We start from the raw sequence: 25,040 nt of genomic DNA, 5'->3' as shown, positions 1-25,040 counted from the left end.
TCCAGATGACTTTTAAGTGTCAGACTTATCTGACTTCCCAGAACTTCAAAGGCATGTGTGGAAAGAACCAGTCCTACCAGAGGTCAGAATGACTCACTAAGAAAAGTAAGCATGACACCATTTGATAGACTTTTGGTAAAAGAATGACAGCTTCAGCCAGACTTGTAAAGTGTTCTGCATGTTATTTAACCTATTATATGTGTGCTGTGAGTACAAAAAAACTAAACTGAGAAAGATATAAAATACCTTTTTTCTTGTATTTTAAGTAACGTTGAAGAGATGAAGTTTTATTTTTAGTTTAGTGCAGATAAGTATTATAAAGAAGAAATCAAATGAACCCCATACATAAACCTATTATAGAGATAACTCCCAATAATAGGTGTATGGGAATGGAGTACTATGACACAAGTTAAGGAAATGAGGGCTCAAATTCTCCACACCCTTGCCAACACTTGTTATTTCTGTCTTTTTTATTATAGTGATTCTAATGGGTATCAAATAGTATCTCATTTTGGTTTTTATTTACATTTCCCTGATGACTAATTATGTTGAACATCTTTGCATGTGCTTATGGGCCATTTGTACATGTTCTTTAGAGAAATGTCTCTTTGGATCCTTTGCCCATTTTAATTGTGTTGTCATTTTATTACTGAGTTGTAAGAGTTCTTTATATATTCTGGATTCACGACTCTGATACATGATTTGCAGATATTTTCTCTCATCTGTGGATCTTTTCACTTTCTTAATGGTGTCCTTTAAAGTACAAATGTTCGTAATGTTGATGAGGTCCAACAAATGATGAGAGTGTTGGTGCCATAGCTAAGAAATCATTGCCTAACCCAAGATCATGAAGATTTACTCCTGTGTTTTCTTCTGAGAGTTTGATAGTTTAACTCTTACATTTAGGTCTGTGGTCTACTTTGAGCTAATGCTGTGTGTGATGTGAGGTGGGCTTCCATATTCATTCTTTTGCATGTGGGTATCCAGTTGTGCTTTTTGAAAAGACTGTTCTGTCCCCCATCAAATTGTCTTGCCCCCTTTCAAAGATTAATTAACCATAAATGTGAGGGGTTCTTTCTGGACTCTCAGTTCTGTTCCATTGATCTGTTTGTTCTTAATGCTAGTACCACACTGTCTTGATTACTGCAGCTTTGTAGTAAGTTTTAAAAATCAAGAATTACGAGTACTCAGCTTAATCTTTTTAAAGATATTTTTTGCCATTCTGAGTCACTTGCATCCCCACATGAATTTTAAGATCCTCTTGTCAATTTTTGCAAACTATTTCTTTTAAAAAATATTTACATAAAAAGAATTATACTTTGCTTTTTTTATATTCCCCCCCTCTTTTCATCTTTAAGTCATCTCTCAAGGGTATTCTAAATACAGTGTCCACCAGGAAATAAGAGCTCTGTGCTTCTACGTAGAATAACTACTGGAGAAGGATGGCCTCCAAAGATTCCTCTTAATCTAGATGGGTGATTACTTAAGTCCTTCTCATTCTCCTTTCTGAATCACAACAAAGTATGCAGCTCTATTTCCACTCACTGCTTCACCGTTCTAACCAGGGGTATCTTGGACCCCAACTAACTGATTCGATTCTTCAGGAAAAAAATGAGCTCCTAAAAGTTATCTCTGTGGAGCATTTATGGCTGTGGACTAAAAGAAAGTTCAGCTGCCTCTAAAACAAAACAAAACAAAACAAAACAAAACAAAACAAAACAGTGGTGAGTGGACAGCCCCACTTATGGAGACCCCGTCCGTAAATCTGGGAGCTATCAGTTGCTCCCACACCAATAGGGAAGTTAGGGAAGTCGGAGAAGCTAGCACAGAAAGAGTGGGCTCTCCAGAAGTAGACCTCTTGCTTCACCATAGTCAAGCATTTCCTCGTCCTCCTCACCCTCACCGCCCCCCACAACGTCGCCTCACTTCTCATTCATTCAGATAAGGTACTAGATGCTACCCGGGGTGAAACCTGTACTTCTGAACAGCCCTACTCCCAAATAGTGTTTCTCTCCAGGCCGGCATTCACCTGGTGCTATACAGCTATGCCAGTTGTTAAAATATTGAAGTACGTTGATGTCAGTGGTTAGAGAAATCCAGTGTCTGAGGGGTTACAGCCTGGCACCAGCAGCAGCTCTCCAGACGTCTCCTCCTGGCTCCCAGTTAGCCCTGATTGGTCTCTGCCTGTGCTACAGCAGTTGTTTTGTATTTGACTATTACCTCTGCACACAGTTATACAGTGAAAAGGGTTGATAAACTAATCCAGTGGTGTCCTTCAGACCCTGGCTTCCCAAGAAGAAAGCTGTTACCCAAAGCCACCTCTCAGGTTTCTGAGAAAAGCCCCCACTTGGTGTGTGGATGGAATTCAGGGCTTCTAAGAACTTGGATAGGAAAGGTTTATTTTTCCACTTCATTTTCACCAAGCCCTCACTAAAATTTAGTATTTGCTTCAGCTAGGGACAAAGACAACAAACCGCACTAGCAGTGACAGCACCCGAAACATTTTCACCAGTAGCAATCACAGATATTTTGTATCACGTTACGGTTGATGAGCATATCTTGAAATGCCATTTACATTCATCACTACTTCTAAATTGTAGTAGTGATTAGCCAGCCGCTATATCTTATTTAATACATTAATATAAAAGTGCATGTCACTACGTTATAGATTTGTTCGATATTTTGATTACTGTATTTCAACATAATTGGCTTCCTTTATAACCCTATTTATTTTATATATTTAAAAGCATTATTCTGAAAAAGGGGCTGAAGTCTCCACCAGAAAACGGAGTAGTCCAGAGCACAGAAAAGATTAAGGACCCCTAGCATAGACTGGCCATGTGAGCAGCGTGCAGTTGATGTGCTAGTTATTATCACTGGATATTGGAAGGGGTGTGGTTTTAAGACTGACATGTATCCAAAGTTACTGATTAAAAAGAAAATATTTTATGACACTATCTACTCTTAAGAGAAATTCATGTCTGATACCGGTGTTCTTTTTTTACAACGATACCTGAAATCCTGAATAAAGTAATCAAGAAAGGCAAACATCCATCTATAGGAACTCTTCTCGACGGTCTCTGTGGTCTCGCTTGACATACTTTCTTAAGTAGGGATTGCTGTTACTCAGGAGAATATAACTAGTCTGGGTGTTAGTTATGGTTGTTGTCTGATTTCTTTCCTCATTTTGACATTTTTAAAATTCAGTACTGATACTTCATTGTTGTACTAGGAAGCATCACAAAAAATACAGTGTACGTGAATGACCTTCGTGAGAGTGGATTTATATAATAAATGAATGTTTTTAATTTCAAGATGTTTCATCATTGAAACTACCCCCCAAATTGCAAAGAAGTGTGGCTGTGTGAGGCTTCCTTTTACCAGGCTCAGTGTGCAGGACTTTAGTTCTGGTTGCCTTGACAATTGCAAAGCAGGTAATGAAAGGGCAGAGGATAGGGACAAGAAGATGGGAGCAACATTTCTCAAACCAGGGTTCTCATTCCCATAGGATCATGTAGACTTCTTCTTGGGAGTTCAAAAGCCCTAAAGCCAGTTTTAAATTGCCTCTGTTCTGATGATACTTTGTTTAAACTTACTGTAACATACCTAAGATAACACTTTACAGTGGTAATTTCTCTAGCAGAGATTTTAGCTTCTAAGTCACAAATTGGAATATTTAGGAATATTTTTTGAGATTACCTCTTTCCTTTTTCTTTTACATCATTGAAGGCTGGGAACCACTCTTGGGCAAAGACAAATGGGTTTCCATATTTCTTTAAACCATTGAAGTAACACTTCTCCCCCATTCTGCTCACATTTAAGGAAAGAAAAAGGTAAAGAGTTCAGTACTGCTAAAAAGAGCTAACCAACTATTTAAAAGTAATATTTTGAGGCCCAGTTTTAGTAACAAAGAAAACATGTAGACCTAAACTACTTTGCTATGCACATATATATATATATATGTATATACATATACACATATATATATATATATATATATATATATACGTGCATATATATTGGGGGGCATGTTAATCTGGCATCTTTCCGCATGCTAAATTCAAAAATGTAAATATATTTTAAAAAAGGAAAAAATTGTATTTCTCTTTTGGTGTCTATTTATTGTGTGAAGCTACAGTCGAGCATAACGCACAGGTGGTTTAAAATGCTTCTCTGCCATCTGAGATCTCGGCTTGCCAGGGTATAGATGGGGATGTCACTTTAGGGAATTGGGCTTATTCAGTATGTAAAATGAGGCTGGCATGGGTTCAGAGGTTTTGTCTGTGTCTTTACCCAATTAATGATTTTTTGCTTCCCCCCCCTTTTTTTTTAACTTTTTTAAGGCCTTTAAATTTTTCTGTTTTTTTAAGTTTTAATCCGTAGATGCGTAGATTAGAACTACCTGAATATTTCTGTCAATTGCACTAAGCTTCTTAATACCTAGTATTCATAATACATATTTCCTATCAAACTACATCAGAATTGTCAATATATAAACCAGAGGTCACTTTAATTCTGTCTGGTATTGAAATAATAGTCTAATTTATAACCTTGTCACAAAGGTTTATTTTCTTTTTTTGGTGAAGATCTACGTTAACTTGATGAATGCATTTTGGATTTGTAATAGTGCAAAAAAAAAAACTAGATTTTATTTTTCCAAATCTGATATTTTGTGAGCTTTTTTTATTACCAAGTATTTGACATTTAATTCATGATATGGATTGTTTTAAAGGAAGAAAGGAAAAGTGGTTTAGGTAAGGAAGGTATGGTTCAGTATACTATTTATACATAAATATGTGTAGTAAAATGAGTATTATCTCAATAACAATTAATGTAAAGAGAAAATGAACTCTTGGATAAATGACAGGGAAGGAAATAAAATGCAAGCCTAGGTTTGACAGCAGTATCTAGATAATACCGCTCATCTTATTTTTATATATATTTTTTCTTAAGTGTGAATTTTGTGAGCATTTAGGATCATAATGTCTGCCTTTTTGATCCACTGTGTTACTGTATCTAATTTTAATGAAGAGGGCAGTATGTGGCAATAAGAAACAGAAATAGTGAGACCTTTGTGGACCCTCTAGCAATCAGTGAATATCAGATCGCAAATTTCCCCAGCTTTAATTACAGGCAAAAGAAAAGATAAAATTAGCATTTTAATATAGAAATATCTTAGGCTTTAGGAGAATTATGATAAATCTAATGTTGCCTAGCGAACCAAAGAGGGAATATTACAACAAACTGTCTCCTTAGGAATATTTGTTTAAATAAAGGCAACAATACTTCATCCTTATCTTTTTTTGGATAATTATCACTATTTCAGGCTGTTCTTTGTTCCAGGTTTAAAATACCTTTAGTTAAAAAAAAAAAAAGTAATTGGCAGTGTTTGTTTTCTATAAAACTATAAGAAGGGAAAAATTCTGTTTGCTTGGCACTAACAGGATAATTTCAGGGGGAGTTTTTGCTCTTCGGCTCCAGTTCACTGGTGCCGTGGCATCCCTGTTCTTGGAAGCATTTGGGTTATCTCATTTCACTTACAGCCTACTAAACTAACTCCTCTTCCATGGCTGAGGTTTGCCCACCTGTCTCCCCTAAAACACCTGCAACATATGTTTGCATAACCCTGTAATGCCTTGCCTTTGGGGTCCTAAGAAATTCCCCCAGAGCTTTTTGCTTATAAACAGCTGAGCAATTCGTTTTTCTAATGACGGTTGCTTTTCCCCCAGCATTGAGGCAATAACATATTCACTAAAATAAGAGTCTCATTTTTCATCAAAGAGAAACGTTCGACATATTTTTACAGTGCTGCTTCTCCTCCTGAGCTCTTATTTTTTTCCCCTTTTCTAATCTGGCTGAAAATTAAGCGTTGGTAGCAAGGTAATAGGGGAGTGAAAGCGAAGTAATTCTTCATTTGTCAAATATTTTGTTTTCTTCATGCCAAACATACATTATATTGTAAATATAAGTCAATCTTTTCTATTAAACAAGTGCTACCAGAACTTTATCAGTTTAATTTAATGTAAAAATTGTGATCAATAAATTATAGAAGTGATAATAATTTGGACATATTGCAGGAGATCGCTTTAATTATTACAACCTTATAAGCTGGTAAGCAAGTATGCACTAATACGGTTTTACAGTTTTTTTTAATTTATAAATATACGTACTCTTATGCTGAGAAGTAAAATTGCATCGTTCCCCACATAGGAGATCCAGTATGCATGAGAGATTTTCCTAAATATGCGTTTTGCTTTTATTTTTTTTTTAATTTTTTTTTAACATTTATTTATTTTTGAGACAGAGAGAGACAGAGCATGAACGGGGGAGAGAGAGGGAGACACAGAATCCGAAACAGGCTCCAGGCTCTGAGCTGTCAGCACGGAGCCCGATGCGGGGCTTGAGCTCACGGACCGCGAGATCATGACCTGAGCCGAAGTCGGACGCTCAACCGACCAAGCCACCCAGGCGCCCCGCGTTTTGCTTTTAAAAAACACGTTTGATAAAAATCCACCCAAATTTATTTGTGATTTCCAGAAGTACAAAGCACCACTTTCTCTACCTACGGTTATCATGAATTTTAAGTTGTCAAACTGTCAGATCTGCTCTCAAATTGAAAGTCTGTGTGTCAGTGTTCAGTGTTACCAGAAGATAACCATAGCTTCCACTTCATTGAGTTTTTATCGAGTGCCCAGCACTGGGCTGTGCGCTTCGTGTTCATCGTCTCATTTGATTCTTACCACAAGTGTGCAGTGAGGGAACTACAGCTAAGAGTGTAACCGGCTCCTCACAGGGGCCCTGCTAGTGGGTGGAGCAGGGGGTCCGAGCAGGGGCCTCACTGACTGCTGATCCCTTGCCTCCCCCGCCAGGCAGCCTGTGCCTCTAAAGCAGATGAGTGAGGTTATGTTTACCCTACTTTAACTCCTAGTGGTACATTCATGAATTAGAACTGGAATCACAAGGGTCACTGCAATTGCGTTTCTTCTGCTCCTTTTGGTTCTACGTGTGTTTGTAAATAGCCAGCCCTATGAAAGGCATTGTGTTGTTCCAAGTTCTGAGAGGAATACTTTACACTCTTTTCCTTCTATAGTCTCCATATAACAATTCATACGGAGATAGTCGTCTTCAAATGAGGATGAGCTCAGTTGAGGGACCGATCTAGAAAGTACTATTTGTAATGACTTTTGTTGGATGAGTTTGATTCCACCAGGCTGAGAACAAGGAAAACTGTCATGTAGCATCTTGTAGTTAATTATTCCTGTAGCATCTTTTGGTTACTTGTACTTAGTATGGGTTAACATTTAAATATTTGTGTACTACCACACAAAGTGAGCATCAACTTAAAATACTGAAATATTCATGGGGGGAAGAGTGGCAGAGGGAGGAGGGTGATGTGCCGATCTGTGACTTCCATTATAGATTAGAGCACAGGGGAGTTGTCCACCGTCAGAAGTCATACTCCGTAAGGGACAGGGTATTTGTTTTACCTGAAATTACATTAAGGAGCAGCTTACTAGCATATAACACAGACCTCAGAAGTGTAGAACGTTAACTGTAATGGAGAGGTTAGATAGATTCCGATCAGTTTCAGCCCTTACATTCATTGATTGCTGTCCTTTAAGTACTGTTTGTAAATTGATTTTGTAATCATGCCAAATTAACAAAAGCATTTTGGAAATTCACAAGTACAGCATGGGTTGGGTTGGGTTTTCGCATATACTTCCTTCTAAGACACTTGTTTCTGCTTCTGTAAGTCATTCTGTCCCAAGGCTTTAAGATGCCTCCCAAAACCCAGCCTGTCTGTAGAATGGGTGGGATTTTCAGCATTCTTCTTCTATTGAAATAAAATAAAATGCTCAAGAGAAAGCTTTAAAAAGAGCTCCAACAGCTTGTTAACAGAGAATTGAGTGAGTGGTACTTGGTAGTTAACTAGCTACAATCTTGTAGAAGATCTATGTCCAGTCCATCCGGGTTGGTTTAGGAAAGGCATGGTAAACTCAGGGTGAACTGAATTTGTGGTTTCTGCATCTTCACCTATAATTTAATATAGACTTCCCAGGTAACGGAACATAATCGGTATTCCTCGTACACAAATCAATGTCAGTTATGATCACCATTTTGCTATCTTTTGCCCAAAGAAAAATTCACCAAGAGTGTGTTTCTTTTGTATAATACACATTGGTTTGGAAAAACCTATAATAGTCAAAATCCTGTCTGTATGAAAATACATTTAAAATAATTAGCAATTGTTCCTGCCCGTGCAAAGACATACTATTAAAGCTGTTGACATCACATGTCCTGCACGATGAAAAATTATAACTGTCATGGAGTCCAGTCTTTCTTACATACAGAGCTTTATATATGTACAATTCTACTGGCTCATATTTTAGAGGAAAGTCCAGATATTTAAAAACTAAAAATCAGAACTGTTATATTTCTATAAAATTTTATTTGTAAAAAAATCCTTTTAAATATGAAAAGCGAGTATCTCTTTACTTTTAAAATGTTTCAGTTGCATAAAGTTAGAATTATGCTCATTTAATCCGATGCCCCTAAGGAAACCATTGTTATCATTTTGGTAAATAGCTGTGCGGAAGGATATCATTCCAAAATTTCTTGACTTTTTCAAACCTTATTCAGAAGAGACAAAACGAACTTAATTAAAAGAGAAGAATTACAGGTAGATTGAAGAGCTGTCAGGACTGAATCTTAATGTATAGCAGCGTTTGTGCCCTTTTTATGGTTCATGTCTATACATGTTGATTTTTGTAGCTGCACGATTTTTTTTATGTGTATGTCAGACATTTAGTTCTGTGCTGTCCATTACAATAGGCACAAGCCACATGTGGCTATTGAGCACTTGAAGTATAGCTGGTCCAAATTGAGATGTGCTGTAAGTGTGATATATATAGTGGAGTTCAAAGACGGTACAAAAGGAAGAATGTAACAAACCTCAATGATTTTTATACTGATTACATGTTACAATGACAACATTTTGGATATAACGAATTAAATAAAATACTACATTTAATTAAACTTGTTCCTATTTTTTAATGTGGTTGCTAGAAAATTTTAAATCACATATGAAGCTTGCATTTGTGACCCACGATGTATTTCTGTTGGACAGTCTAGTCCAGATCATCTATCTGTTGACATATTTATGTTTTAGTAATAGCATCATCTTCTCATAAAATCCTGTTCGATAACTTTCAACTATAACCCCTGATTTTATTTTCTTACATTTCAAATGCTGTTTTTCAACATCATCTTTTGATTCTTTTTTTTTCTTTTTTTTCATCCCAGTACAGAGATACTTTAAACTGCCTCTCGCTTTGATACTAGTAAGTCTCCTAGGAATTTAAATAGGCCTCTGTGAAAGCAATACTTGAGCCTCATTCATATGTTCAAGTTAGATCATTATTCCTAATAATGGCTTTAAGTGCTTAGATACATCAGCACTTCGTGTCTTGAATTGCTTGTCATTTCTTTATGAAGATGTTTCAAGAACTTGCTCCATGCAATCCCTTATTTCATTGTTTTCTAGCAAAAAAGTAACATAATCTTTTATTAGTTTGTTGTTGGGAGTCAGAAGAAGAAAAGCCTTTTTATTCGCAAAAACAAAATGTATTTCCAGGTAGTGAGAATCTAAAGAGCAAAATGAGTCATGAGTGATAGTCCTGCGAAAGTTATTTTTTAAAATAAATCATGAATGCACTGGCAATCTGCCACTAGCTTTAACCTCTATTTTATTTTCCCATTATACTTGGGTCCAGGTTGTCATCAGCTACCATGAGGAAACCTGTGTAATTCCTAGAGAGAGAAAAGTTGCACTGTTAGGCTTAATAGTATGGTAGTCATGGAAGCATCAGTCCTCTTCATCAAGGCAATTCAGATTTGATTATTGTAGAACTGTGTTGAATACCAAACCAGTGGAGTAGTAGCTGGAGCTAAATCAAGGGATTGTCATTTTTGTCAGATGATTAGGGCTGACTTGGAAGAGATATGAAAGGGTTGAGCTGTGTAAATATTCTCTTTTCAGCAGAAAAAGAAAAGGTCCATCATGGCCATTAAGATGCAGATTGTTAGCTTGATGAATTTCAAACTATTTAACCTTAGCAATTATACACCCCCGCCTACATACAAGTATATCAGTGCCTTGGGATTATGGCTCCAAGGATTAATATCGAAGTGTATTGGTAATTTTCTATTAAGATGAAATGAAGCCTTTCTATGTCTGGATAGAGCTCTCAGAGGACAAGGCATGCTCTAGTTCAAAGTCCTACTCATTAACCTGAATTATAAGTTCAGGTAAACCCTGGAACACACTTATTTATAAGTTTTGTCAAACTTTTTAATGAAAAATATATGTAATTTAACATTTTAGAGATGGTATTCGTTTTAATTATGATATTAACATAGTAACCGTTTTGTAAACTAGAATTTATTTAATTTTTATTTGCCTGTGAGGGACTTGATGCATTTAAATAATGGACACATTAAACGATGGTAACATATTTAAATTGACAAACCTGACCTAATGATTTCAGGACATTTTTGCAATGTTTATGGATAATATCAAATGCCAGAAAGGCCAGTGTATCGCTGTTGGTATGAAAGTGTGCATTGGTCAGTTTGATTTTCTATTTTGATGGTACTCTGCTAATATTTCCACTACTTTGGTACTTGTTAAACTCGTAAATAAGAACAGATGACATAGAAATTTCTAACTTGAAAAGAATTGCTGAATTCTAAAATAACACATTGGTTTTTGGAGAAGAAAGACTCGGTGCGCCATCTAGTGGGCATGTTTAGCATTCTGGTTATCAAAAACGGCGATTTTTTTACTCTTCCTCCAAAAGGCAGCTTTCTTAACACTTTGTATCTCTCAGGCATTAGGCCTAGATTGTTCTTGAGTTACATCTCATATAATTTTTCAGTTTTGTCATAATTTTATCTAGTTGTATTTTGGAAAGTCATAGTCAAAGTGATCAGAATCATCAGAAATAAATCTACTTATCTTGAGTACTGAGAAATGTATAGAATTGTTGAATCATTGTGTTGTCCATCTGAAACTAATATAACACAGTACATTAAGTATGCTTACAAAAATCTAATGACAGAAATAAATCTTTGTGAACTTTGAGACAGGTGGAAATAAAATCTATAAGATAATTTCAGTGTTTAATCACGACTAAGATCAGTTAAGGTAAACTTCAACAATGAAAGCAAAACCCAAGCATGCTAACTATTTGAACTTTGTTATCATATGTATTCTTTCTACAAAAACAGTTGTCTTTGTTCTTTTATGTCTTAATGTGTAATGTAAATAGCTTTATACATTTAAATTTCTTTTTTCTGTAGAGAAATCCAAGACCAGTGACTTACCAATTTCATCCAAATTTAGATTATTACAAAGCACGGGGAGCAGACCTCATGAATAAAAGCCGGTAAGTGCCCTTTCTCTGATGAAAGTTACAAGCCACAAAGATATTCTCTGAGATTTTCAGGAATTTTTACACATTTTCTGACAATGAATTTAGAGATTTTAGTATATCAGTGGGCAATGACATCTTTATTAAATAAATCATCTGAGTTTTTTTTTAAGGCATGAGAAAATGTATACATTGATGTCAGTGGTAAGAAGAAAAATAGAAGAGTATTTGTTATAATTTGAAGTTAGGCAACTTCATTTTTCTAACACTAATAAACCTGAATAAATTGCGTCTTTATCTCTTTCCAGATCCTTGCTGTTGATTGAAAAGAGGCAGTTCTATAATATATTTTTAAATTATTTCAGTAACAAAATTAAAATTGGGTTTCCCAACTGTCTTTAGAACTACACAATATGCTTATAAATGCATCTTGTGTGTGCATTTGTGATTACATACATAGAAATTTTAAGGGTCACTGTAGGAATAAAAAAACATTAAAATTCTACTTTTAAAAGAAATTAACATTGGCATAAAGGGTTGATGAACAGTTTTGTTCTTTCATAATACTGTACTCAGATGTCTCAAGAGTTAACTTGTCAAGCCAGAACCATCTCAAATTAGAATGTAATTTCAAAGTTTACTCTGGAAAACTAAAATGTTAGTAATGATAAATGCTGCCAAGTTGTCCGAATTTTTTTCCGTAAGCATTTTGCCTATGTGCTAGCTTTTCTTCAGTAGGATTCCAGCAACCTAAATATACATCTATGGAGTAAACACACATAATGTGTTCTGCTCTTACTTGGAGAGTTAAAAAGAAGACATAATTCCTGCCACATAGAAACTCATAGTCTAAGGGGTGAGAAGAAGTTTATGGGAGAGTAGCTAAATTGAAACTTGTGTTCTGACCCCTGTTTTAGTGTTATGTTATTTTAAAATTACCCATCCTTGATTGAAATCTGTCACATACTTTGATGTACCGTATAACTGTGACCCTGGCTCTATAGCCCATGAGGCTCTTCTCTGAAGCTCTTTTTTGTTCGTTTCATCTGATTCTTGTTTCACTAACAGAAAGATATTCTCCTTAGTCATTTGTTCATTTAATTTAACAATTTTTATTGCGCGCCAGACTTTCGTTATTCTAGGTGTTGGAGATACTCAGGGAACAAACCAGATAAAACCCCTGCCCTCAGGAATCTTAATAGTCTAGTCACTTGTATTTTTCTCTGTCATGTCAAGTATTTAGTTTTGGTATGTTTAAAAGAACAAGGTATTTTAGGTACTTTCTTTATATAAGATTTTTCTAGCTAGAATCCCTTCTTCTCTCCCCTATCCTCCCCTACCCCAGCACCGCCAGATTAGTTTCCACACAACAGCCAAAGAACTCTCAATTTACAGAAGATTATATTACACCCCAACGTAAACCCCTCCAAAGGCTACCTCTTACTATTGATAATCCAGTCTTTTTCCTGGGCCCGTTTTCTATTTCTGTAACCTTCTCTCCTTTCACTCTCCCCTTGTCTTAACTCCCGTGCTTGCACTTGCTCTGCACCTTTCCTTCCCTCCTGTTTTCTTGCTTCTGCATGATTTGGGGCTCAGCCCAAAGGTCATCTCAGAGAGGCCTCTCGGACCTGACTATTTTCTTTTTGTCTCCTTCTCAGTAACCCTCTACCCCACTGCCCAGTGTCATTTTCATAGCGTTCATAACTCACTGAAGCTGTAGACTTCATTTATATGTGTCACCTGACTCCCCAACTTCCACACTAAAATCTAAGCCTCCTGAAGGCAGGCACGTTGTCTTACAGCTTGAGAGCACTGAGGAGAATGTCTGGCATAAGGAAGTTACTCAACAAATATTTGTTGTATGTGTGTATACATGCATTATCTTTTTACGTTTTTTGATGTCTACCTTTTGTTCCAGAAAAAGAAATGGACTATATACCCTTTCCTCCCCCCCCCCCCACCCCACACTTCATGTTTTATTTTTCTTCTGTCCTTGCATTTTTCCTCCCAAAAGATCAGTTCTGTTTTAGCATTTTCTTGTGAGCACATTGAGATTCTTGTACAAAGTATCATTGTGATGACTGGAAGGAAGGCTTTTCATCAGCTGTGTTTTAATTTCAAAGCTTAAAACTAAAATGCAACCAAATGCAAGGTGGTATGTGAAGAGCACATCACAGATCAGTGGGAAGAATTAATAAATGGTGTTGGGAAACTTGACAAATCTTTTGAAGAGGTATCAACCCATAACCTTATCATACACCAAACAAATTCCACCAACAAATTCCAGCTAAATCAAAGTATACTCAGGCAAACATCAAGTGTCTATCTGACCTCTAGTTACTAGAAGACTTTTTAATCTTAAACGTAATGGAGGAAAATCACAGTGGGAATGACTGGTGCATTTTACTATGCCACTATTTGTAAGTAGATATGTCAAAAATAAAATAAACTGAATCAAAAGGTAGATGGAAAATGGGAAAAATATTTGTAGTGTAAGTAACTGAAAAACCAATATCATTAACGTATACAGAATCTATGCAGTTCAGTAAGAAACTTAAGATCCCATCTCAGTGGCCATTCTATCTCATGCCATGTTCTGTTGGACCCTCCTTTTCTGTTAATAAATTTTGGAACACCCTCCAGACTTCTGTTCTTCACTGTACTCATTCCCTAGAGGATCACAGCCCAGGTTCATGGCTTTACATACCATTTATGACGGAAGGGTCCTGAATTTATATCTTAGGATGACCTCTTCCTTTGAACTCCAGATTCATATGCCACTTACTAAGTATTTCCTCTGGGATGTCCCATATGTATCTCAAATTTAATACTTGCCAAACTAAACCCTTGATTCTACCTCCGCAAGTCTATCACTCCTCTGTGTTTCTCCAGCACAGTAAATGGTCAACCCAGTTGATCAAGCCTTAGAATCACCTTTGACCTGTTTCTCTTACATCACACATCAAGTCCATCAGCAAATCCTCTTCTAAATACATCCTGAAAGAAATCACCTTTCTCTCTGTACTGCTAATACCAAGTCACCACCACTAGTTTCTTAACTAGTCTTTTTACTTTCTCCCTTGCTTATAGACCCTTTCTACATAGCAGCCAGATTAATGTAAGTCAGTTCCTATCACTCTGCTACTCAGAGCCATGCAGTTACTTCCCAAAATATATAGGATAAAATGCAATGCCTTTTCGATGGCCTACAAGGTAAGCCCTGCTTGATCTGGCCTCCTGTCTCTCCAATCCCATTTGCTACACCACCATACTTTCTGTTGCCTGTTGGACTCCAGCCACACTGACCTGATTGCTATTCCTCAAGCAAACAAACATGTTCCCACTTCAGTAGCTCTGAGCTTGCTTTTCTCTATGTCTGGATTCTTACCTAAGAATCCCCATGGCACACTGCTATTCACTCTGTTCCAGTATCTTCTCTTCAGAAAACTTCTCTTTGACTCCCCTATCTCAAATAAGGGACCCCTTTACTCTGGTTTCTACTTACTGTTTTTGTTTTTGTGTTTTATAGCATTCTTACTACCTGAAATGGGAAAAACATTATTGGCTTGTTTTTTGTTTTTATTGTTTGTTTCTTGCACTGAAATGTAAACTCCACATTTTGTCTCGTTAACGTTATATCACCAGCACCTAAAATAGTGTCTAGAATATGGTAGGCACTCAATGAAAAAATTTCAAAGAGCAAACAAACATTCGAAAGGCTATCCAAACTCCTAATTAGTCAAAGAAATGCAAATTAAAACAACAATACAGTATCATTTTCACCTTTCAAATTAGAAAATTGAAAAAATAGGGGCACCTGGGTGGATCAGTGAGTTGAGCATCCCACTCAACTCTTGATTTTGGCGCAGGTCATGGTCTCATGGTTCCTTCATTCGAGCCCTACTTGGGCTCTGTGCTGACAGTGGGGAGCCTGCTTCATATTCTTTCCCTCTTCCTGTCTCTCTGCTCCTCCCCCTTTGCATGCGTGTATGCACTCTCCCTCAAAAAAAAAAAAAACAAAACTTTAAAAATATATATAAATAAAAAATAAATGAGCCAGAGATGACTAAGTCCCAGAGATCTACTGTATAGTATAGTGCCCATAGGTTATAATAATAATGTATTAATTAATATATATTAAAAGTTTGCTAAGAGGGTTGATCTTATTCTAAGCATTTTTATCACAAAAAAAATAAAGAGGGAGAGAGAAAACTTTTGGAAGTGATGGATATGTTTATGGCATAGATTGTGGTGATGGTTTTATAGATGTTTACTTATCCCCAAACTCATCAAGTTGTACACATTAAATATGCACAGTTGTTTGTATGTCAGTTATACCTCAATAAAGTGACTTAAAATAAATGAATGAGTGGGCAAGCTAGTACTGGTGAAGGTGCATGGATACCCTTAATTCTTGATAATCTTGCCAAAGAATTCTTCCAGTTCTGTATGTAACCCTTATAACCACCACGTTATGGCCTGGAGGTTTGTTTACCATGTCAGTATCACCACTTTATCCATCATCAAAAGCCCCTGTAGCTGTGATACCATTGGTAAAGTCCATTTCACTCTTTAAGGCCAAAGATGCTCTTACCTGGCTGGGCCCTTCAGCCATAATTAGCCTTGCAACTACTTTCTTAGCTGTTTAGAAGCTATTAAAGAGTTAATGCATTGGAGCTGTCACTGAGTAGCAAGACAGAGATGGGAAGGATCCAGAGGAGTATATATACTCATGGGGGAATCCCCAGCAGTGATCAATGAATAGAAAATAGACAGGAGACAGGCAGACACCTGAAAAGCAGGGACGTAATACCTGCTATATCTATGGTAATGGACTTCTATTTGTGTTGCTTATCCAAATAAGGGATAAGGATGCAAAGATGACATGTGATTTCATGGATAAGAATATCTCTAGAAATCAAGAAGCCTGATTTCTCGTCTCTGCTTTACCATGGATTGCTATAATTAAGTCTTTAAAAGCAAGTGCCTAGGTATTTTAGTGGTAGATTTTCCATTACGTGTGTGCATAATATTCACTGTGCTCTGATTTTACTTACTTGCAAATTTCTTTTTAAAAATGGGAATTGACATTTTCTTATTCATTCAACTTTTAAGCTCGGAACGACAATTTAACACTCAAAGCTCGTTCCAATTTTGTCCTTAAATAACCAGAAATTGCTGCTATAAAAAAAAATAAGTACATCTAATTTGTGACTAGTCTTCAGTGGAACCTATCAATCTATTTAGGAATCTGTAACTCCTAAAATGCCCAATTGAGTAGTCGTGGAACAGAATTTCATAGTTTTTAAATACTGCAGTTGCTTCTATTAAGAGTAGAATCACATACCTTCTTTATTCCAGAATGGTCATGGATTTTCTGTTTGAAAAGGACATAACACAATTTCTCAAAATGTGCAGTTCTTTCTGCTCCACAGAGGTGATGCGATAACGGCACGTGAGTGGTCAGTAGTGCCTCCAGAGCACATGACACTTTATCTAGTGGTGACTGTTTACACATTCCACAACTGTAGGTCTTTTTACTTAAGCAGTTTCATATCACCAAAATTTTAGAGATAGAAAATACCAAGCTTAGTTCATGATCTCTCCACGCATCAGCTCAGCAATAACATTCTGTGTGCTAACTATGCCAGCTTTCCTCTGCACCCCCATCAGAGCTTAAACAACTTAACTCATATCAATGATGAAAGAATCCAGAATTATAATTCTGGTAGATGGGCCTTCTGCAGAAGGCCTCTTGCCAGAAACCCTCCATGAGATCCTAGAGGAAGCGAGGCTCCAGGGAAAGAAGATTCTAATAAAGAGAGTACCCTGAGCTCTTAAGATGCATCCCACATTCCTTAGCTGGGCTCCACGTGACTAAAGCGTGATGGCATCCAATCCATTCTTACCCTAGGAATGCCTGGTGACTAATAATTCTGCATCTCTCCTTGGGATTAGGATCTGCCTCAGCTTAGAAGGGCTCCTTCCTCTCCAGGTCTGGCCTCACTAGAATGTCCTGAGAAAGTGCAGGGTTCCAGGAAGCACAAGGATCCTTCCAACAATCTTACGTTAGAATATGACGAACATCGTGAGAGCAGTGACCACATCTGTCTCATTCATTGGTGTTGCTTCAATACCTGCCACAAAGAACAAATTTAAGTATTAGTGAAATGAGTGCTTTTTAGCTTCAGTTGTAGAATAACTCATATTGATGTCACGAGCCACATCTTAGAATCCTCATATTCCTAGCACTGTACTCGGTACTATTTATAATGGTTAGTAAATATTTTAGTTTAATGATTAGGTAAATAAATACAGTTTTGAATACCTAAAAGACATGATAAAATTCTCCTCAACAATTTCCATTTTACATGGTCAACAAAATTTTTTAAATTAGGCTTTATTATATTTACTTACATAATGACTACAATTGTTCAGAATTATTTTCTTGCTAAAATATGGTAAAGAAATAATTGCTAATAATATTCCCCAAGCTATAAAGCCAAGAAGTCCATGGTTATCAGTATTAGTAGTTAATTGGCTAATTAGAATGTCAGAGAACCCTGATTTCTATATAAACGTAACTTTGTGATACTTTTGTGCTCAAATAACTAAAAGTTTGTGCTTATAAGCACATCTATGTCTGAAGTGCTCTTTCTGTCATATCAAAGAGTTGTTACTACCCAACCAATTTAGATAAATTGCTAACACTGTCTCCTATCTAATCCAGAGTAAATAGATTTTTCTCCTTTTTTAAAAAATTTATGCATAATTTGTACCAGTACACAGATCCGTAGTATTCTATCTGATGAGTTTTGACAGTTGTGCATACCCATGTAACCTCCATCCAAAACAATATATCTGGCATGAACATTTCTTTCACCTGAGAGTTCCCTCGTATCCCTTTACAGTCATTTGCAACCACTCATCCCGAGACAACCACTGTCTGATTTCTGTTACAGTATATATTGGTTTCGCCTTTTCATGAACTTCATATAAATACAACCAGGCAGTGTGCACTCTTTTGTATCTAGCTTTTATTTTCGTTCGGCATGATGTCTTTGCAGTTCGCCCATATTCCATGTATCCATGTTCCTTCCTTTGGATTGTTGGGTCGTATTGCATCATATGAACATACAGCAAGTTGTTTATTCTCTCGTTGACTGAGTTATTTCAAGATTTGGAGTATTATGAATAAGGCTGCTATGAACATTTCTCTACAAGTGTTTTGATGCTGTTGTTTGTTGTTAGTGTTGTTTATAGATGTATGGTTTTCTTTCTCTTAGGTAAACACAAATTGCTCTATACGATAGATGAATGTTTAACTTCATAAGAAACTACCTGTTTCAAAACAACCTGTTTTGAAAGTAACCGTATCTTTTTCTACTCCCATTAGGAATATATGGGGTTTCCAATTGCTTGCATTCTTGTACATCATTGTATAACATTAGTAATTGTGCATCCTTGCCAACATTTGCTATTGTCAGTCTTTTTTATTTTGTTTACTCCAGTTGATATGAAAATGGTATCTCTTATGGCTTGCGTTTTTCTGCTGATTAATGATGTTGAGCATCTTTCATAACATATCACTGATATATAGGTCTTCTTTTATAAAGTGTTATTTCAAGTTTTTTTTTTTACCTGTTTTCAATGGGTTATTTGGGGTTTTTTTAATTCTAGGAATTCCTTATATATTCTGGATAGGATTCTTTGTCAGATATGTGTACTAGAAATATTACTCCCTAGTGTATGGCTTGTCTATTCATTTTCTTAATGATGTCTTTAGATGATCAGGAAAATTTTATTTCAGTGAAGTTTCTTCTTTCAGTTTCTTCTTTTATGGCTAGTGCATTTTGTTTCCTACCTGAGAAATCTTTGCCTCCCTTTAGTCTCCATTTTTGATGGTCCCCAGACCCTCCTCAGCTTAGTGACTCACTAGGACTCACAGCACTCTGCACAGCTGTTCCACTCATGGGTACTGTGTGTTATGACAAAAGGATACAGACTGAAATCAGGAAAGGAAAAAGTTTGTAGTCTAGTAGGAGAAACTAGGTACAAGTTTCCAACTGTCCAGTCCCAGTGGAGTGCTTAAGTCTCCCAGTAGCAATATATGACAACATGTGATAAGTGCTGCCGCTAGGGAAGCTCACCCAGGCTTGCTATCCCTCAAGGTGTTTTGGGGTTTTTTTGTTTTGTTTTTTTTTTAATTAGAGCTCTGTCATGTAAGCATGAAGCAACAGTGTGACTAACGGTATGATATAGAAACCTCAATTTTTATTTCTATAGATAAGTCTTAGAGAGTTTATCTAATGATTGTATACACAGCAATCAATACATATTTATTATTCTTATGTTAGTTTGACAAATGTTATGAACGGTGTTCAGACCTAATTAGGTAAGCCCCCTATAGGCTAGCTTATATCCAACCATGCATTAGGCCAGCCTTTTTATCCCTAAAAGCACTACTCCTTTTGCTTCATGACACAGTAACAAAAATGTATCTTCCACGTGCAAAATAATCATAGCCTTATAGATGAAAGGAGTACATTTCACTCAAAAGTCAGACTCCTAAGGAATAAGTAATAGCAAACTAACTTTTATCATCTTGTTTTAATAAAGACCTATCAAATCTAGAGTTCTTTGAGATGTGGAGATAGTTTGTTTTCTAAGACAATAGAAACCTCACAATATGGCAAACAAATTTAGAATTACATATAGATGTCTTTCATTGAAGCAAATTTGCTACTCTCAACTTTAAAGATAAAGAATTAAGAAAGGTAGAAACCAATTCATTTTATAGAATTTGAAGTCTTCAACTCACAGAATTTGTAAACAAAAGTACACCATAAATTAGCTCAGGTGTTAGAATCATCTTGAAAAGTACTATGTTGCAACCCTGACAGCTGTTTTGAATTTCCAAATAAAATATTTATGTCTATAAGCATGAAAGAAATAAATATGAACCGTAATCCATTGAGGGTAGGTCACTAATGTAGATTTCTAGAAAGATAGCACAGATGGAAAGAGAATATTGTTTCTATCTAAAAACCAAAGTCACATATTCATATTTACTTTTTCCAACTACGCTTTGCACTTAAGAAAATAATTTTAAAATAAGTTCTATGTTTTTTATGGTGGAAAAAAAGGTACAGTGAGGTGACAAAATGATAGAAAAGGAGACCATGAAACAAATGAAAGAGCAGGGGGAAGAATAGCATCTTGAACGGACAGTGAACGTGGAGGAAGAAGGAGGGGCAAAAAGAACAGAATAGAAACATAAGGTAGAGATAAGGAGGCAGGGCAAACAGGCCCCTAAGCTTGGAGATGGGGTTTGGTCAACATTCCTCAAGGGCCTAGACTAGTGTACAGGCCTCTCATTTGGTCCTGTCCTTTCAACAATGTAATGAATGAATATAGTGGTGGAAGCCATTTGACACTGCAGATTATAAATCCCTAGAGCTGGAAAGGGCCTTTCATTTAAGCCTATGTCTCACCCAGGCCAAGACCAGGAAGCCACAGTGTCTGAAGGTGATTTTCCAATCTCTTACACAGTTCCAGAATTGGAACACTTATTATTTTAAATAGAGCCTGTTAAAACATTAGAAAGGATTTCCTGTGTTATAGCTTTTGAACTGTTTTCTGTAACTTTCGTAACACATTTCGTTTTCTAAAGCCATGCCAAAAGGACTCCTTTCCCCCATGACAGCTCCCGTGATATTATAAGACTCGCCCCCCAGCTTTTTAAGCCATTCCTCTCGCAGCATAATTTTCATACCTCCCCACTGTTCTACTCCATTTTATAAAGACACAACTCAGTTCTGCCAGACATTAATGCCTCAGCGAAAGCTGTCTGCCATAGTTGTGCAGTTAGCTTCTGCCATGTAGGCACTCACCTAGTATTTTTAGTCACATATTTATATTACTATTAAAGATAATATATATTTACTACATAGAGATACCATATTTACTTTTGAAGGATAATTTCACAGGGAACAGAATTCCAGGTTGGCGGGGCTTTTTCTCTCAGTATTTTAAATATTCACTCCATTCTCTTCTTGCATGCATGGTTTCCAACAAGTTGGTTATCTTTGCTCTTGCATAGGTAAAGTGTTTTGTTCTTCTGGTTTCTTTCAGGATTTATCTATCTGTGATTTTATATAGTTTAAAAATTACATGCCTAGGTGTAGTTCTTTTGGCATTCATCCTCCCAGGTGTTCTTGAAGCTTCCTTCAAGAACTGTGGTTTGGTGTCTGACGTGAATTTGGGGAAATTCTCAGTTGCTATTGTTTCAGATATTGCTTCTGTTCCTTTCTTTCTCTCTTCTCCTCTGGTATTCTCATTATGCATATGTTATACCTTTTATAGTTATCCCACAGTTGGATATTCTCTTCTGTGATTTTCTTTATGTCATTTTTGTGTTTGCTTTTCAGTTTGGGGAATTTCCTTTAAAACCTCCTCAACCTCAAGAGTGTGTATAGTCTCTTTCCTTGCCTGTGTGTAGTCTACTAATAAGCCTATGAAAGACACTGTTCATTTGTTATAGGTTTTTTTTTTATCTTCATTCTTTTTTTCTTTCTTTCTTAGAATTTTCTTTTCTCTGCTGACATTTCCCACCTGTTCTTGCATGCTGTCCACCTTATCCATTAGAGCCCTTAGCATTTTAATCATAGTTCTTTTAAATTCCCAGTCTGGTAATTCCAACAGATAGAGCTGGCTATATCTGAATCTGATTCTGATGCTTGCTCTGTCTTTTCAAACTGTGTCTTTCTACTTTTTTTCAGTAAGTCTTATATAAATTTTTTGTGATAGTTGGATATATGTAGTGGGTAAAAGGAACTGCTGTAAATGGACTTATAGTAATGTGGTGATAAGGTGTGGGAGGAGAAGAACCATTCTATAGTCCTGTGATTAGGGGTCAGTCTTTTTGTGAGCCTGTGCCTTCAGACTGTGAACACACATGCCTCTCATCCGCCTCCCCAACGTGGGTGGGACAGGGTGACTAGAGGGGTGTGGGGTTGGGTATTTCCCTTCCTCCAGGTCAGTTAAGCTCTGATAAAACCTCAGCAGGTTAGACTTGGGTTGAATGATTTCTCCTGAGGGCAGACTTTGTTGAGAAAAACAGAATGTTCAGATGTATTTCAAAATGGTTCCCTTCCATTCCACCTGTTGGATGCACAATTTTTCTCCCATCGGTAGAACTCCAGTAGATAAAACTCAGGAGTGTGGGCTACCCCCTCAAGACTGGGTCCCCCTCGGAGTTTTTATCTGTCAGATTGGTCCCCATTGAGCCCCTAGTAAGATTTGTCAATTGCACTTCATATCTCCCTACTCCAGCGCTGCTTCCTATGGGTCTCTGCTCCAGGAAGTTGTGATTCTCTGTAGTCACCTGTCAGTCTGTCTGATTTGGGGACAGCAGTTTACGCTATGGATCTAAGAAAAATTTGTTGATTTTTTTTTTCAATTTATTCAACTCTTTCTGGTTGTTAGGACAAAATGGAAACTTCCAAGCTTCTTACATGCCAGACTGGAAACCAAAAGTTCACTCATTTAGTATTAACACAGGCTAAGAATCTTACTTTTCTTCAGCAGTGTCCCTGTGGGCTCAGATTAGCCTAGCAGACCAAACTAAAACACTAATGTTTGGGTGTTGTTGTTGTTGTTGTTGTTGTTGTTGTTGTTTTAATGTGAACTCATGTTAACCCATGCCTCTCTATTCTGTGTGTAATGTGCAGTTATAAAAAGGTTTAACCTAAGTGCTTAAGATTCTATTTATCTTTGTTAAATTTTATCTGTTTAATTCATTTCTCATGCTAGCCTGTTGAGAGTATTTTATATTTTGATTCCTTTGTCTAATAGATTAGGTGTCTCTGCAGGCCTTTAGTCTCAAATTCAGTAAGCACTTGTTCTCTTTCCAGTCACAAAATTATAGAATTTTCTATCTAAAAGGAACCCAAAATATCAATAATCCAGCCCCCTTGTCTTAAAGATAAGGAAACTTCAGTGCAGAGAGCAGGCTACATAACTCTCCCCAGTTATGCAGCTCATTGATGGAAGGAAGATTATGAGCTTATAAAAAGGACTGGTGAGCAGGTCTGTGAACCAAGTCTGAGACACATGTCATCACCAGAAGTCTTTGGTGGGTGCTAGAACATTCAACAATAAACTTGAGGTACAGTTCTCCAACTATAACTGAGGATGCATTATCTTTCATTCTATCCACGGCACTGACATACCTTGGTAAATCTTACAGACTTTAACACCTCAGATAAGAAATAAAGTTGCCTTAGAATGACTTGTTTTTAGTGACCCATACTGGCTACTTGTGAGAGACTACAACCATTTTCAAGTAATTAGGAAAAAAAATTTTAATAAGCCAGTCCATTTTCTGGTTCGTGGTCTCTACAATCCTTCTGAAAAATTAGAACAGTTTCCCCACTTTCAGTCTTCTGATACTTCTATTTCTATTCAGTACAACAAATTGGGTATTATATTTAAACACAAACAAACCCAGCCATCTGAAACTTTAAAATGTACCTAAATAACAATTGAGCCAATGGACTATTTAGAAAACGTGTGGGAAAAACTGTGATGCTGTTGCTATAATCAGATGCAAATGTATATCTTTAAATGCTTTTATTGGGAAAGAGAGGGAACTGAACAAGTGAATGAATGGATGAATGGATGAACGAACCAAGCATTCAACCTTTGGGAACACAGAAAGGAAATAATAAGAAAAATATAAACTAGCATATTGAGAAAAATAATTACAAATAAATGGAAAACTCTTCCTTTGACAAAAATATAAACAAGCATGTAACAAAACTTTATTGAAAAAGGAGTTAAGTAAATATTAGATATTTAATATCAGACCTGAAAAACAAATCCATAGGTAGAAAGGAAGAAAGCCTGAGGTGGTGTCAAAGCTTGGATAACAGGAGAGGAAAATCTCCGTGGCTGTGGAGAGTTTTTACAAACGTGATCATGTGATAATGTTCTGGGTTTTTGGTTTGGTTGGTTGGTTGGTTTTTTTAAGCTTTAGAAAAGTTTTAGAAGTTGAATGAAAACAGCTCATGCCTCTGGCAGTTAAGAAGACATTGGAAACACTAGAAGCTCTTTCAGGAGAGTGTGGGGTAGAAAGTCAGGCGGTAAGAGATCAGGTGGGTGGCAAGAGGCAGCAAGAGTCACCCAGTTTTAGAAAGTGAACCAAAGGGGCCCAACAGTGAAGCCAGGTTGGGTTCTGATGCAGTTGTTTTGATGACTCTTGAATCTTCAGGTAAGTGTCCCATCGCTACTGATTTAACCTGCTAAATGAGGCTGTGCAGAAAGTAAGGTCTTGGCAACAATTTGAAGACAATCCCTCCTATATGGTACTATTTTTATTACTTAATAAGAGTATGTAGTAAATAGTAATAATGAAAGACTTTGATTACACAAAATTAGTTACTCATTAGACTTATGTAATGCCTTGTTAACTCCAGAGTCCTCTTACTATTTATTTCAACAGTGTTTACACGTTACACTCCATTGTTAATCCAACCCAGTACTCAATGTCCATCAGATCTCTGACAAACGCAGTAATTTTCATTGACTCAGCACACATGACTTAAT

The 25,040-nt window shown here is 36.6% G+C and overlaps 1 protein-coding gene across 9 annotated transcripts in view; it reads left to right on the top strand.

Moving 5' to 3' along the window:
• Positions 1-25,040, top strand: part of TBC1D5 (TBC1 domain family member 5) — a 535,872-nt gene that overhangs the window by 437,319 nt on the left and 73,513 nt on the right. For all 9 annotated transcript variants that reach the window (XM_078432387.2, XM_078432389.2, XM_078432388.2 and 6 more), the window contains one exon: positions 11,362-11,447. In XM_078432387.2, the coding sequence (XP_078288513.2) occupies positions 11,362-11,447 (86 nt within the window). The remainder of the gene's footprint in view (positions 1-11,361; positions 11,448-25,040) is intronic.

Source organism: Panthera onca, chromosome C2 (genome assembly GCF_046562875.1).
Source record: "Panthera onca isolate mPanOnc1 chromosome C2, mPanOnc1 haplotype 2, whole genome shotgun sequence".
NCBI lineage: Eukaryota > Metazoa > Chordata > Mammalia > Carnivora > Felidae > Panthera > Panthera onca.
The sequence above is the reverse complement of the archived record's forward strand: the minus strand, read 5'-3'. Positions and strand labels throughout refer to the sequence as shown.